The 15701-nt window shown below is 36.1% G+C and overlaps 2 protein-coding genes across 3 annotated transcripts; both read left to right on the forward strand.

The window, feature by feature from the left end:
* Positions 1-5: 5 nt before the first annotated feature.
* On the forward strand, positions 6-8848 carry LOC106912461 (C-type lectin domain family 12 member B-like). The gene is made up of 7 exons (XM_088013673.1): positions 6-66; positions 2452-2526; positions 6050-6172; positions 6439-6798; positions 6892-7055; positions 7168-7286; positions 7361-8848. The coding sequence occupies exons 1-7, from the start codon at positions 6-8 to the stop codon at positions 7488-7490; spliced, it is 1032 nt and encodes a 343-aa protein (XP_087869799.1). The 3' UTR covers positions 7491-8848.
* Positions 8849-9019: 171 nt separating this feature from the next.
* LOC148154948 (C-type lectin domain family 17, member A-like) lies at positions 9020-12724 on the forward strand. Of its 2 annotated transcripts, XM_088013681.1 has the most exons (8): positions 9024-9882; positions 10004-10441; positions 10632-10700; positions 10831-10917; positions 11383-11565; positions 11659-11822; positions 11922-12034; positions 12110-12724. In XM_088013681.1, the coding sequence occupies exons 2-8, from the start codon at positions 10414-10416 to the stop codon at positions 12237-12239; spliced, it is 774 nt and encodes a 257-aa protein (XP_087869807.1). In that variant the 5' UTR covers positions 9024-9882; positions 10004-10413; the 3' UTR covers positions 12240-12724. The 2 variants fall into 2 exon arrangements, with proteins under 2 accessions (XP_087869808.1, XP_087869807.1); XM_088013682.1 differs by lacking the exon at positions 11383-11565 and having other exon boundaries at positions 9020-9882.
* Positions 12725-15701: the final 2977 nt, after the last annotated feature.

Here is a 15701-nt window from a genome sequence, read left to right on the forward strand (position 1 = left end):
AAGAGATGGGAGACAACGAAGTCCAGTATGCTTCTGTTGTTTTCAAAAACAAGAGATCGGCAAGAGGTGCGTTTTGTGTTTATGTTTTTTAATAATCCTCTGACTAACATGTTGCCGTTTATGGTTATATCTGTTGTGAGTGTAGTTGATTAATGTTGCCGACTGAGAAATTATCAAGTAAATATTTGGCTAAGATGTTCCTCTGGGAACTTTGTAGATAAAACTATTTAATAAATTGTAATTGTTTCTAACACTTAATTAAGAATCTATTTAATGTTTTAACAAAATGTGTTAAAAATAAGTTTAACTGAAAAGGAAATATTAGACGTTGATTATGGTTGAAAAAGTGTAATTAAACGTTAGCTTTTAGTGTTGGTTTATCCATTAGGAAAACACTTTTTAATAAAATAGGTAATTTTTTTATATAAAGTAATATATGCTGCAAAAGAATGAAAAAATATCCTCATCTAACAAAAAAGTTGCAGTTATTGTAACTGGAACTTCATGTTAAAATAACTGCAACATGAAGAACAGAAAATAAATAAGAGAAACATGTGAATCAAAACTGGACATGAAAATATTAACTCCACACTGCAGCACAAGATCGTTAGTGTTTAGACATAACGAGACCCAGAGACTCGTTCCTCATAAAGTGGGAAAGATAAATAAACTTGGCATTCATGTGTTAATCCTCAAAAGTAAGGAAATATTAAAAGCATAACTCTCTTCCTAAGCTTATCTATATTTACAACTTTTGTGAAATAGTGTAAAGTAAGAGAAACTGTGGCAAACAAAACTGAGTGACGACTGAATCAAAGTGAGGCATCTTGGGTGTCGACACAGAAACCATTAGCAACTGTCTGCATGTCAACATTGCTTGGAAGGCATGTTTTCTGTTGTATCACGTCAAATGTAAATGGATGAACATTGTTAAACACTGTCAGGGCTTTTACTAGAACTGCTTTAGTTGCCTTTTTCATCTCTGAAGAAACAAGCTGACAACAGAAAGCTCAGCAAAATTAAGTATTTGGAATATCAAGATATTTTAAATGAAAATGGTTCTTTATCACATCTGTCACCTAAAAAAATTATAAAAATCAAATGATTTAACCAACACAGGATGGTTCACCAGGCCTGACACCAGCTTTCCTCCATGATGATCTCAATTTTTAGGCCGAAATCCAACAGAAAACCTGAGAGGTGAGCTAAAGAGAGGAGAGCAAAGGAGAGCAGCCAAGACCCCCCTGGGTGTCAAACATATCCAAAGAGGTGACCAAAACCTCAAACATGGTTTTGGTCATTCACCAAACAGAAACAGGGCTGATGTTCATTTAAAAGAAATACATCAGCCATGTAAGGTATTTTTCGGACCATAAGCCACTACTTTTTTCCTACACATTGAACCATGCGGCTTATAGCCCGGTGTGGCATTTCTGTGTATTTTCTTCAACCGCCAGGGGGCTCTTTAGGAGGAAGGGAATAATTGGAAGTCAAAATTGGAAATCAAAGAAAGTGCTAATTTTCATTTAGAACAAGCACATGCTAGCAGCAGGCATGATGGATAAATTTATTCAAACTCATGTGATGCAGTTTTTAAGTTGAGGATTATCAATCTGGCAGTACAGGAGGGAAAGAGCCGCTGCACGTAAGTTCGGCGTGAACGAAACCATGGTTCGGCTTTGGAGATGGAGGGCTGTGTCCTAATAAATCCTCTGCTGGGTCCCTATGGAAAACCAAGAATGGCTTATAGCCTGGTGCAGCTTACATATGTACGTTTCCAGTTTATTTATTAATTTATTTTTAAATGTGTAGCTGCGGCTTATAGTATGGTGCACTCTATAGTCTGGAAAATATGGTATTCAAATGGGTTATAGAACAGATTTTTTTTTTGCTTTTCAAACACAGTGGCCTGTCCAGTAAACTCATTGCACAGGAGAAAATGTGGTAACTGTGAAATTTGCTTAATTTTATCAATTCCTGGCAACACAGAAAGCTCAAGATCTGACTCAGACTCTCCCAAAACTGCAGTGCATTTCCACCCATTTCTACAGCTGTAGGTAGCTGTTGCAGCACTCTGTGGGGTTTGTGATGTGATGGGTGTGAATGCTTCACTTACTGAGCGGAACAAACCATACAGATACATGAAACCTGGATGTAACTGTATCAGTGTAGCTGTAAACTGGACACGTCTGATCTGAGGCTGTGCAAAGAGGAAAGGTCTAAGACTTCTCACTCTGTGTGCTGCACGTGATAAAATGCAGGATTAGATGGTTTTTCTCTTTATTTACTGAGACAATTTTCATTTTTTATGAAAGATCAGCTCCCTGTCAGTTTGCTGATATTTTAACTTGCCTCCCAGGCTAGAGATATGCTTTCAGGTTCAAACAAAATATTATGCAATTCATTTAAGTTAGAAAATTAATTATGTTACAAACATTTGAACCTTTTCAGCTAAAAAAGAAGAAGAGGTTGTGTATGATGATGTGAAGCCAAGACAAGCAGCTCAGGAAACGACTGTCACAAAGGGTAAGTAAATGATAAAATAAGTAAATGCAACAATAAAATCTTGTGTGCATCAACTCAACTACAACACACTCAGTTATCGCTAACATTCCTTAAATGTTGCAAATTTCAGTTCAGATGAACTCTCATCAGAAAGGAAGTGATTATTGTTGCCCTGGAAACTGGCATACTTGACTAACCCTTTTTTTATTATTTCCCAAACAACAGCAAACCAACATGACATTACGCAACATTTAGAAGCTCATCTGAGCTAACCTATAACATCAACTCAGAGTGAACACATGAACAGATGAAATATGGAAGAAGTTCAACTGCCAGATCTGAAATCCAATTTACAAGGGTTATTAACCAAGTTGTTAGGCCTGGTCTAAACACTGCTTAATCTATTAAATGCATTGCATCTGACTGCCAAAACCACAGTGTGTATCCACCCATTTCTAGAGCTGTGAGTAGGTGTTGCAATGCTCTGGGGTTTGTGAGGTGATGGGTGTGAATACTTTATTATCAGCCAAAACATTATCTATTTATTTTATTTTAAACAACAATCAGCTCTATGTCAGTTTGCTGGTATTTTAACTTTCCTCAGTCTGTTGGTGGAAGAAAAGACACTGACAGATGCTTTCGTTTCCAAGCAAATGTGATCATTAAACAATAAATGTAAATGCTTTCAAGAATGTATTGTGAAACAAATACAGACATTTGATATGTAATTTTTTTTAGCTAAAAAAGAGGAAGAATTATTGTACAATAAAATGAAGAAACCAAACAAATCGTGTCTACAAACATCTGACACATATGGAAGCCCATTTCCGCCATGAAAAAAAAGACCAACAAGAAATTTCAAAGTCATAATTTCGACTTTCAGTGACTTTGAAAGTCGAAATTATGACTTTAAATCTCATAATTATGACTTTTAAAGTTGATATGACTTTAAATCTCATAATTATGATTTTGAAATTATGACTTCCTATTTATCTTTTTTTTTTTTCATGGCGGAAATGGGCTTCCATAGTTTCTGCATTCAGATATCTAGGATCGTTCTGTAAACAGTGTTGCCACATTTAGTACGTCAGTCTGCAGTTATCAGGAGTACTCTAAGCATAGGATTCTTTTGGTCACAAGTTTTAACAGACTTGTTATAATCCTCAGTAAAAAGTCTTCATACAAGTTGGGATTTTGCTGAGTGATTGCTCTCCACTTATGTAGCTCACTGCATGATACTTACTGATTGCTGCAACATAACGCGACTCAAGGAATCTAAAACATCTTGGAACATGACTTTCGGTGTTTGACTGCTGTACCCGTTTATGGAATGAGATGTTTCAGGTCCCTTCTCTGATACTGAACTATTTAAAGATCATGTATTCAGTTCTTTTTCTTCTATATTGTATGTATTGAAACATAATTAAACTAGGGCTGAAACGATTCCTCGAATGATTCGAGTACCTCGATTACTAAAATTCCTCGAGGAAAATTTACCTGCCTCGAAGCTTCGTTAATTTATGTTTTATTAGTTAGCGCACCGTGTTCCGGCCGGGACTTCATTTGCGTTGCGCGGAGCTCTCACTTCCGCCTCTGAGTTGTTGACAAAAGCCAAGTCTCAGCGGCATAAAGTCCAATCTTCAAGATTGGCCCGTGGGGATTTTATTGATTGATGATAATGCCCGACTTTTTATCGTTTTTGGGGAACCAATAAGCATCCTTAAAATGACTGGGGGAATGCCTGGAGTACGGCAGCATTTCTCCTCCGGGGCTGCTGGTTGAAAGCGAACGGCGGGAAGAGCGCTGAGGTGAGCGGATAGACTGAACAGGGCGGGCGGCTGAGTAGCTGATGCTTACCGTGTAAATGTAGCTTTACCGACGAACCGCACAATAAATTTCATATCCCGGTCTGAAGAAACGGGTGGCGGAGCGCATCGTACATGGCTGGTAGATGAGTTTCTGAGTGTGACCAGTGAAGGTGTCGTAAATATCCCGTATTGCTTCCCCCGTGTTCGTCCCCCGGTCTAACGGTTCGTCAGTCCGCTGGTCTATTTCCTCCCCTCCATCCCATCTTACGTTGTTCATTCGCCCTCTCCTCCCACTCCAGGCGGCATTTCCCGTATTTTCAAACCCAAAGCGTGACAGGTTAGGTGGCAAGGTGAGTTTAATTAATCTATTAAACTCACTGAAGATGAATACATAAACTAAAAGCTGGATTGTAGACATTTTTATAAGCATATTTGTGAGCCTGCCTCTTTGTTATTAAATTCAATATAATTTCAGATTTTTCTATAACTTTTCTTCTGGTTAACTTAGAAAGTGAGCTATTATTGTTACAGGTTAATTTTCTAAACTACAAAAAAGCAACTGTTAGGGATGCTCAAATATGAAAAATTGGACTGATATTGATATCTGATAGTAACACCGGTATTATGCCAGATTTACCAATATTTCATTTTATAATTTTTTTTATCCGATTACTCGATTACTAAAATATTCGTTTACAACAGCCCTAAATTAAACTCATCAAATGGTTTCATTCCAAGAAAATTCACATAATTACGACACAGATTAATTTCAACCATGTTGAACCATGTTTGAACTAAAACATTTCAGATACATTTAGTCATTTGAACTACAATCAAATGACTAAATATATCTGAAATGTTTTAGAAAAATGAATAAACCAGATGATGTGCTGTTTCCTACTCACTCTTTCACCTATGTGTTCATTTGGATTACAAGAATTTGATTGATCAAATATATGAATCAGTAACAAATTATTAAAACCATGTCTGGACAACGAGTGCATGCAAGCAAACATTACTGCAAAAAAGTTTTAAACCAGAGTCAGGATTAAACAGCATGTATTAATAGTAGGTTAAATGTTTCAAATGAAGAACTGCAAAAATAACATGTTAATAAGATGTAAAATGCACAAGGATGGACTTGTCTTTATATATTTGCATAAGACAAGTATTGGAAAAAAAAAACTACTTTTAAACCTTGCCCAATGCCTTAATTTTTAGCTTTCAAGCTATCATTCTTGTATATCCTTTATTTTAATAAACAGATCTCCAATTTGTATGTTTTTTTTAATTATTTTTTTTTACTTATTTCACAGTCTAGCAATTGTTTACACCATGTCTTCAGTTTTAGAGGATTGTGCTTTTGTCTTCAGAAGTATAAAGCTGTCCTCAGCTGCATATATATTATTTTTAGGATATTCTATTACTGTGTGAATGTCATCCTATTTGAATAAGCTGTTTAAATTTAGTTTGGCAACTTTGCCTGTAATACTCCCAACCAGTCTTAAGCCACCGTCCCTCTCAGCTGCAAACTATGTTTGCTTCATAGGCTTAAGACTCACTATCTAAAAAGAAAACTGTATTTCTCCACCGTCTTTCTTTACTAAATGATGACAATCATGTTTGTAACATTTTACAATGAAAAGGTATCAATAGAAAACAATACACATCAAAACAGGTTTATCTTGCTGTAGTTTCATCCAAATAAAAATGTCTGTTGTATATTTTCTGTTTAGTCTCTGCAGGACCTTTATCAGACAAAGAAGCAAAAAGATGTCGCTGGTATCAGAAGTTGGTTTGTTGTTTTGGGAGTCTATGTGTGATTTTGGTGATGGCCATCATTGGAGTCAGTGTCTACTGTAAGTATGTAAAGAACATTGTTAAGACTAAGACAGGAAGATATTAGAACATTGTGTTGTTTACTTCCATGGAGATTATGGAAAAATATGTAAAATGTAAATTAAAGTCATATGGAAATGGAAATTAGAATGTATCAAAAACTAACTAAAACTGAAAGAAGTTTCTGTTGATTTTGTTATACGGTTTTGTTCTCTACATATTTTTATATCCCGTCTATGTATTTATTCAATATTATCACTATTTGTAACATGTTGACATTTTGCAGTTGTATCTCTTGACAAGAGTGATAAACCTGAGCTGAAACAACTAAAAGACAACCAAACTTTCCTGCTAGATGAAATTTACAACATGACAAACCTCAAAAACAAACTCTACTCTGATTTCAATGCCCTGACTCACAACTTCACAAGCTGCAAAAACAAAAGTTTAGAATTTGACATCCAGGTTCAAAACCTGACACAACAACAAAACAACCTGATGGCAGAAAATAGTCAGTTTAAAGAGAAAAACCACGACTTGCAGACAGAAATGAAAACCCTCACAGAAGAAATAAAAACTTGTAAGGAGCAGAAACTCAGTCAAGCTCTGCAGATCATTGATGAATACTGTCCCAAAGAAAATAAAGGTATGTTCAGATTTACTTATGATAAAAAAATAGCCTTAATTATAATTATACTGGCTAGTTCAAATATTTATTAGCTGATCTCTGTTGTTTCAGTGAGAAATTGTAGTTCTTGTCAGAAAGGCTGGATTCACTCTCAGTCCAACTGCTATGCAGTTCATAATGCTGAACCTAAGAATCAGAAAACCTGGGAAGAAGCACGAGAAAACTGCAGAGGAAAGAGTTCAGATCTGACTGTTGTTGGTAATGAAGAAGAAAAGGTAAAGACAGAGGAGGAAACTGTTTATATGAATTACACACATATTTTCAACTCAAACTGCTGGTTATGGAAATGAAGGACATGCATAATCTTTTTTATCTCATTCTCCACAGGTGTTTGTTGATAGCAATAGCTGGAAGGATGAGGAGGGTAACATGAAAGGATTCTGGATTGGTCTCAGAGCTGAAGGAGGGAAATGGAAATGGATCAATGGAAGTGATCTGACCAATCAGTGAGACACATTGTTTCTTAAGCTTCAAGTAAAATAAATCTATCATCCCTGATCTAACTGATGTTTTTCCTTAGAGCCTGGATAAAGCAGCAGAAAGCCACTGATGGTCAATGTGTAACTTCTCTCCAGAACCGAGAATGGACATCAGTGAGGTGTACTGACAAGAACGGCTGGATCTGTGAGAAGAAGGCTTTATCTGTTTAAACATGAAATGTTAAGATTATTTGGAAAACCTGGAAAAAAATACATAAAAATTTAATTCACATTTTCTTTCTGAAAGCTATAGATGTATTATTAATTATAATATGAATAAAAGCAAATGTAATATAATGTTGGCTTGTAGTTATTTTTATAGTGTAAGATCTTAAGTTACAGAGTTGATGGAGCCACCTTTTTGAACTTATGTTAGTATTTTAGGTCCCTGCTTCATATTTTCTTGTAACCTGCTCACTAAAGCTCCACCAGGCCTGATATTGTTCCTGGGCTGTAAAGAGAATAATTATTATTATATTCACTTTCATGTAAACAGATGATACATGAAACACTGTCTATGATCAATATGGCTTTCTCTTATACAATAAATTATTGTGTTTATATTAGCTCATTTTCAGTTTTTCCTGAAACTTCAGATTTTGAACCTCTAATCAAGAGTAAACGACATGATCAGTTCCCTAATTAATTCCTCCACACTCAAATCTATGATGTTATTTTTACATCAGAGGTTGAACTTAGACCTTAAGTTATATTTTTCATATTTTGCTCTTGATAAAGAAAATGCTTCCGAGTTATTATTATTATTATTCTTTAGAATTTGGATAAAAAAATGTTACTTAAATAGTTTTTTTATTATTATTATTTTTCTTCCCAGGGCTAGCCTACTGTCAATGTCACAATGGTTTGTTCTTATTACACATTTTAATGTAAAAACTAAGTGAAATTTCAAAAACAGCTACCAATCATCTTAAATTTGAAGATTGTGTTTTTTAAATGTGATTTTCTTCTTTTAGGGTGGAATTCACACATTTTCAGAACTTCTAATTTTCTGTCAAAATGTCAGTTTTCATTTTTGTCAGAAAATGGATCTGTGATCTGTTACCTGGATGATATAAAGCACACAAAGACAAGAAGCATTAAATGCTAAATGATCAGAGACATTTGATAAGATAACCTGTCCCTGAGTGCTCAGAAACTCAGACTGAAGTAATTATTTTTCAAGACAAAACTGACTCATCAAACATCATAATTCCAGGCCTGGTTGAATATTCTATACAGTTTAATTGCAGCTCTATGTAAGTCACACCTCATATTACCAGATGTTAGAAGCAGAAATTATCAACCCCTGGGATTTTAAAGAAGACTTGTATGTCTATTCAGGGTCTATTTAGAACCAATATCAAGAGCTGGATTGTAAATAACCCCAAATTAAGCTCATTTGTTGTATTTATTTAGTTTTATTTTGTATAATATGTGGTTCACTTCCGGTTTTTGATTTTATGCTTTTATTTTGATGAGAGCTTCCGCTGTATGTATGTCATAGAACAGCAGCTTAACAACAGAAAGAACGGAAGACAAGTTGCAACAAAGTTTTTGATAGTATCCTGTTATCAGCGGCCCCTTGATAGAGGCACAAGGTATGTTTGTTTTGTAAATAAGAAAATTTCTATTATTGATTAATTGAAATTGTGAATTTGTTTTATTGTAGAATACTGGTTAAGACGTTACCCTCAACTACAATAACTCAAACTAGGATGGTTAAATCACACAGAGACAAGGAGTGTGAAGTACTTCTATTTATGTTGATTAAATAGGTGTGGATAGTTGAGAGCCTGCAGGCACGCCCTCCCCAGCAGAGTGATCCAATGGCTCCCTCTCGTGGAGCAGCGAAGAACTGAAAAGGAAACCAAACTAATCCCCACAACCTGGAACCCAACAAGTTCATCAAAACACATCTGGCATTTTACTTTGATTCTTTGATGCAGTTTTTGAGGAGTCCTTGAACAATGTTGGAGTCATAAAATTTTCATCAGGCCAGGCTGGGACTGTCCCTCACTCTGGTCTGGCCAAATAATGTTTGGCGTCAGAGTCATTTCGGAACACCATGTCATAATTTTAAGTAATTCAGAAAACACGGATAACATTTTCTCAAATGCATTGCCATCTTATTAAATGTAGGCGTATATTACATTTTTTCTCAGTTGCTCAGTGCATTTTTCAGGACAGAACTGAAATTGTTAAAACTAATTGTTCACTCATAAAATCATTGTGTCAGTTGTGCATATCTATAGAACTCCCTTCTAATGGTCTTCACATAGTAAATTGCTTTAAAAAAGATGAATATTTGAAATTTACATGAGTAAATTTTGATTTTTTTTTTACTTTGATTCGATGTAAAATCAACACAAAATGTGTATGTAGATGATGGTGTAGAGAAATAAAATTGTGTTAAAAGTTAATAATTATGTTGTTTGGCTGTTTTGAGCTAAAGTACGTTTCCCCCACACACTTTTCAGTGGCCTCTCCCGGAACCTATAAATGGTGTCTGGACCCCTGGGGTAGTATTTGTCCAAACACCCTGCAGAGGACACAGAAAAGACAGGTGAGTCACTCAATATCAGCACTCCACACCTAACAGATTATGCACATTATGCACAAACATTTGCTCAGTTTTACCCACCAGTAGCTCATTGCTCTGAGTAACAATTATCCTCCCTCCACAGGCAACCAGCTCACTTGTCAATGAGGAGCAGCTGTGCAGAGCCCAGAACAAAAGGCTACATGCTAATCACTAAAAATACTCAATAAATACTATTAAAATTTCTCGTGTGCAAATTGTTATGTGCAAATCTCTGCTTAAAGCACAGTGCTAAATAAAGTGCTTGTTAATAAAGTGCAAAAAGTGCTTCTCAAGTGCTATACAGTGACTTAAGTAAAAACAGTCCCAGTAATAAAGCTTTCTTCATTACACAGAGCTGCAGATCATGTTCTGATAAAGCCAGTTTGGACACCAAAAAATGTCAACACACCATAAAAGCAGAACTAAAGGTCACTTATAGAGGTATGAAGTCAACATGTTGTTCTCATTACCAGTTCCCCTTCAGCCTTTATGTGATGTTAAGACTTTTACAAGATGAACAGAAAAGCACAAAGTCTGGATGGTATGTATGATAACCCGAATGCTTCTTTATCTGCAGCTAGTATAACAGTTATGCATTTTATTTAAACAGCCAACAAAAGAATAAGTTGAGTTAAAGCCAGAATAATGAAAGTGAAAATAACTAGTTTCTGCTCTGTTGAAGATAACCTGAAGTTTGTAGAAACATTTGTTTTGTTTTTTGTTAATTTCAGAGGAAATTGAAGAAGCTGACTATGTTAATGAGATCGCTGGTGCTGAAGAAAAGATGAGAGCTGCTCCAGGTATAACATTTTAAACTTGAAAAACAATAATAATTATAAAAAAACTTTTTTATAAACTTAGAAAATACATTCAGAGTTGCTGTTGAATTTTGTCCAGATACTAAAACCACACTTAAATTCTTTCCATCAGGTCACACGTTTTCTTCAATCTCTCAGCTTTTCCAACTAGCAGCTTATTGGATGATTCTGTTGGTAGTTATCCCACTTCATATCCACCGTGAGTTTTTTTCAAAAGGTCACATCAAACATTTAAACTTTTTTAATTATCAGCTTCTTGTTACTTGATTACATTTGACCAAAGCTCTCAGATAATATTCATTTCAACAAACCTCCTTTTAAACACTCGTCAGATGACATTTTTACTGTGATGGTGTTAATTTTCTGGACTCTGAGTAATATAACATTAGATTTTTATTTGTGATTTGTTTTCTAGAATTCGGATGCAGAGCTTTGCTTATGACATGCAAAATAAGTTCATATATTTTTTCAGATTTTAATTTGAGCTGCAGTTTGTAAACACTTGTCAGAATATTAAATAAACAATTTACTACAGATGGTTTTACTCCTCTTACAGTTGAAAAGTATCTGAGCAGCTCAAGGCTTATTAGATCAACAAGTACAAAACATGTAATGAATAATAAGCACAACATCAACATTAATGTTTTTCTTATCATTGTCTCAGTTCACATTAGTGTTGACTTTGAGCTGAATCAGCTGAAGACCAAGGAAGCAGCTTTGATAGAGAAAATTCAAAACTTGTCGACAGAACTTGATCAGGTTAAGACAGAGAAGAAAAAAACCTGGAATGAGCAGAGCGTCAGTCAAGCTCAGTGGATCATTGATCAATACTGTCCCAAAGACAAAAGTATGTTCAGATCTCTTTGTGGTAAAAGATTAGCTCTGATAATATTTATATTGGCCAGTCCAAATGTTTATTCATTGATCTCTGTTGTTTCAGACAGACAGTGTGTTTCTTGTCAGAAAGGTTGGACTCACTCTCAGTCCAGCTGCTATGCAGTTCATGATGCTGAACCTAAGGATCAGAAAACCTGGGAAGAAGCACGAGAAGACTGCAGAGGAAAGATTTCAGATCTGACTGTTGTTGGTAGTGAAGAAGAAAAGGTAAAGACAGAGCTGGAAACTGTTTATATATTTTCAGCACAAACTGTTGGCCTTGTAAGTGAAGTAAATTTGTAATCATTTTATTTATTTTGTTCACAGACATTTCTTAAAGACAAAAGTTGGGTTAATAACGGCATTAAAGGATACTGGATTGGTCTCAGAGCTGAAGGAGGGAGATGGAAATGGATCAATGGAAGTGATCTGACCAATCAGTGAGAGACACATTATCTTTTAACCTAAGTATAAAATAAATCTATCAGCTTGATCTAACTGATGTTTCTCCTTAGAGCCTGGATACAACAGAAGCCTGCAACTGATGGTCAATGTGTAACTTCTCTCCAGAACCGAGAATGGAAATCGGTGAGCTGTACTGACAAGAACGCGTGGATCTGTGAGAAGAAGGCTTTATCTGTTTAAAATGAAATATTCAGACTTCTAAAGGTTATTTGGAAAACCTAAATGTAAATTTTGCTTATATTTTTTCACAAGAGATAAATTATAGTTTATTAACCATAGGAATAAAAATTATATAATAATAATTTGTGCATTAACTGAAATAATTAAAGCTGTAAATTTGCTATGCGGGTGTATCCCACCTGGTGTCGTCCTCAGAGTAAATAATCATTACTCTGAGGTTGACACTATAATTTGTATTAAAAGTGTCATAATTTACCGAATGACACTTTATGACAACAGTCATAAATATTTATGAAGGCTTATTCATGTTCACGACAGGTGTTATGTCATGTTTATGACAGTGTCATGTCAGTCTTATTCACCCCCCCTTCAAATAAAGTGTTACCAATAATTCTTTATTTTATATGCTGAAAAGATGTATTATGTTATTGATGTATGTCCATGTTTTAACATTGTTATTTTGAATAAAACTAATGACAGTGGCATCTGACTCTGCTTCATTTTTCTCACTAAAGCTCCACCAGGTCTGATATTGTTCCTGGACCATAAAGGCATTAATCATTCCTATGTTCACTTCATCAGTCAGTGTCACCATAACAATCCTGAAATAACAGTTTTCATATAAAGTGAATACTGAGCCCCTAAAAGGACACTGAAAAAAATAAAAATAAAGATCTTGGTCCTCACTTCCATATAGGAGCTCTGTAAAGGGAATAGATTTTAAACATTTTATTTTAAATTTTGATTCTGTGGAAAACTTAGACAAACAATACAAATCAGCTAAACCGTGGCAGTTTAATTCCACAGTTTGGTTTTTATATTCCTATAATTTCATGAGAACAACTCCTGATTGTCAAATGAAGCAAAGCAAACCAAAGTCTAATGCACCAAGAAAGTGAAATAAAACCAAAACCTCAGATAAAAAGGTAACGGTGATCAGATGAGAATTTGTTGGGGTTCTGTTACTGTGGAAAATGAAAAGGTAGTTTTGCTTTTTATCCAAGACTCACTTACATAATTTGTATTTAATGTGTTTATTCAGCAAAACCAGTTTCTCACTCACTTTCTGCCCAACTCACCTTACAGTAAAATGCCATGTAATGCTAGCTGAAGTACAGGTTTCTTCATATCAGAATTTCAGGAACTACATCTGAAGATAGAATGTTGTTCCTGTGACGATCCCCTCCTGTCCAGTAGGTGTCTCTAGTCCTCTATATGTTTGTTCTTGTTTTTTTCAGGAAGCAGGTAGATGGGCTGTTAATTGCACACACCGGCAGATGATAAAAGTGGACGTCTAGTCAGTCACTGTCTGCTTGATTGCCCTCCGGACCAGGCCGGGACGAGTAGCATTGGTCCACACTTCTCTCTGACTGGCCGGCCTGATCTCACAGAGCGTATTTCTGTTATCAGGTAAATTATTGTTTCTGTGGATCCGCTCGTCTGTCTCCCTTTTTGTCGTCGCCTTCGAGCTGGGCGTGACATTCCCAAGAGCAAGAACTGAAGGAACTACAGTGAGATAAATTGCATTATTTGGAGAACCTGTTGGTTTTAGATGACTAAGCACTTCCTGCAAAAATGACAAGGTTCAAAGTTGTGGAAAGCATCAGAACATGGCAAGAGACTGAGGAGTCATGAGAGGAATCTTTGATCTGAGCCCTGATAGGATTGACTTTCACAACAAAAAAGTGCAAAACGTTTTATTCCATGGAGCAAGTAATCAATATTTTTAAATAAAGCAGAAGGATTGTGACTGAGCTGAAAAGCTGGATTTTGTTTTGGTACAGGCCAATAAAACAGGCATATGGTGAAAAAAAAAAAAAAAATACAACATGTCACTAAGTTGAAAACTGGATAACCATAAGCTAAAACCAGATCAGGAGTGTGTCCATGCTCATTAGTAGGGCCAGTTACAGACTGCATAATATTCAAACGACCCAGTAATATTTAGAAAAAATGTAGTCGCATGTAAAGCAGGAAAACACACACATATGCTAAACCAGTGGTTCCCAAACTTTTTCTTCTGCGCCTCCCCTATGGATTACAAATGGCTGTCTGGTTGAAATGACGCGTGTGAGGGAGGTGGGGGGCAAAATGAATGTACGTAGCTGAAAATTATGAGGGGGCGTTTAGGACAAAATTTACGTTTTGTCTCTCACACACTACCAAAAACTCTCTCATACTCAAAAAAATAGCCACGCACACTCAAAAAATACTCACGCACATTCAAAAAATACTCAAATTGCCTATACACACACTACTAAAATGTCACACACACACAAACGTTAACTTTCTGGCTCACATACACTACTACCAGCTCGCTCACATACACTACTACCAGCTCGCTCACATACACTACTACCAGCTCGCTCACATATACTACTACCAGCTCGCTCACATACACTACTATCAGCTCGCTCACATACACTACTACCAGCTCGCTCACATACACTACTATCAGCTCGCTCACATACACTACTATCAGCTCGCTCACATACACTACTACCAGCTCGCTCACATACACTACTACCAGCTCGCTCACATACACTACTATCAGCTCGCTCACATACACTACTAACAGCTCGCTCACATACACTACTACCAGCTCGCTCACATACACTACTACCAGCTCGCTCACATACACTACTACCAGCTCGCTCACATACACTACTACCAGCTCGCTCACATACACTACTACCAGCTCGCTCACATACACTACTATCAGCTCGCTCACATACACTACTACCAGCTCGCTCACATACACTACTATCAGCTCGCTCACATACACTACTACCAGCTCGCTCACATACACTACTACCAGCTCGCTCACATACACTATCAGCTCGCTCACATACACTACTACCAGCTCGCTCACATACACTACTATCAGCTCGCTCACATACACTACTACCAGCTCGCTCACATACACTACTATCAGCTCGCTCACATACACTACTACCAGCTCGCTCACATACACTACTACCAGCTCGCTCACATACACTACTACCAGCTCGCGCACATACACACAAATGTTAACTTTCTCGCTCACATACACTGCTAACAGCTCGCACACACACAGACGTTTATCTCTCACATACACAAGACTAAAGTTGAACACACACACACAGTACTAAGACTAGTTTTATGTATGTGTGAGAGCGAGACTCTTTTTGAATGCATGAGAATTGTCACGGAAGAGGCGGGGCATAATTTTTGGATCAAACTGCGCATGCGTAGATCCTAAACTATAAGTTTCGATTGTTGACTCACTGTATGTTCTATTACTTAGTATATTTGTGCTTTTAAAAATATATAAATATATTGAAACTATCTTTCAATAGCTACCTTATATTAAACTATGTTAAGGACAAATGTCAAACATAGTGCACATATTTTGAAAACAAAGTAAAAGATCTTGCAGGTATATTAATCTCCTTCCTCCTTTATCAGAAATGAAAAATTATA

Source organism: Poecilia mexicana, unplaced genomic scaffold (genome assembly GCF_051168715.1).
Source record: "Poecilia mexicana isolate PSO_F unplaced genomic scaffold, ASM5116871v1 scaffold_16, whole genome shotgun sequence".
Lineage (NCBI taxonomy): Eukaryota > Metazoa > Chordata > Actinopteri > Cyprinodontiformes > Poeciliidae > Poecilia > Poecilia mexicana.

Excerpts from the sequence above, each read along its gene's own strand:
- LOC106912461 (XM_088013673.1), top strand. The coding sequence starts at position 6 with ATGGGAGACAACGAAGTCCAGTATGCTTCTGTTGTTTTCAAAAACAAG. Across the intron at positions 67-2,451 it reads AAACAAGAGATCGGCAAGAG|CTAAAAAAGAAGAAGAGGTT; the intron begins GTGCGTTTTGTG and ends GAACCTTTTCAG. Across the intron at positions 6,799-6,891 it reads CTGTCCCAAAGAAAATAAAG|TGAGAAATTGTAGTTCTTGT; the intron begins GTATGTTCAGAT and ends CTGTTGTTTCAG.
- LOC148154948 (XM_088013681.1), top strand. The coding sequence starts at position 10,414 with ATGAACAGAAAAGCACAAAGTCTGGATG. Across the intron at positions 10,918-11,382 it reads TATCCCACTTCATATCCACC|TTCACATTAGTGTTGACTTT; the intron begins GTGAGTTTTTTT and ends TCATTGTCTCAG. Across the intron at positions 11,566-11,658 it reads ATACTGTCCCAAAGACAAAA|ACAGACAGTGTGTTTCTTGT; the intron begins GTATGTTCAGAT and ends CTGTTGTTTCAG.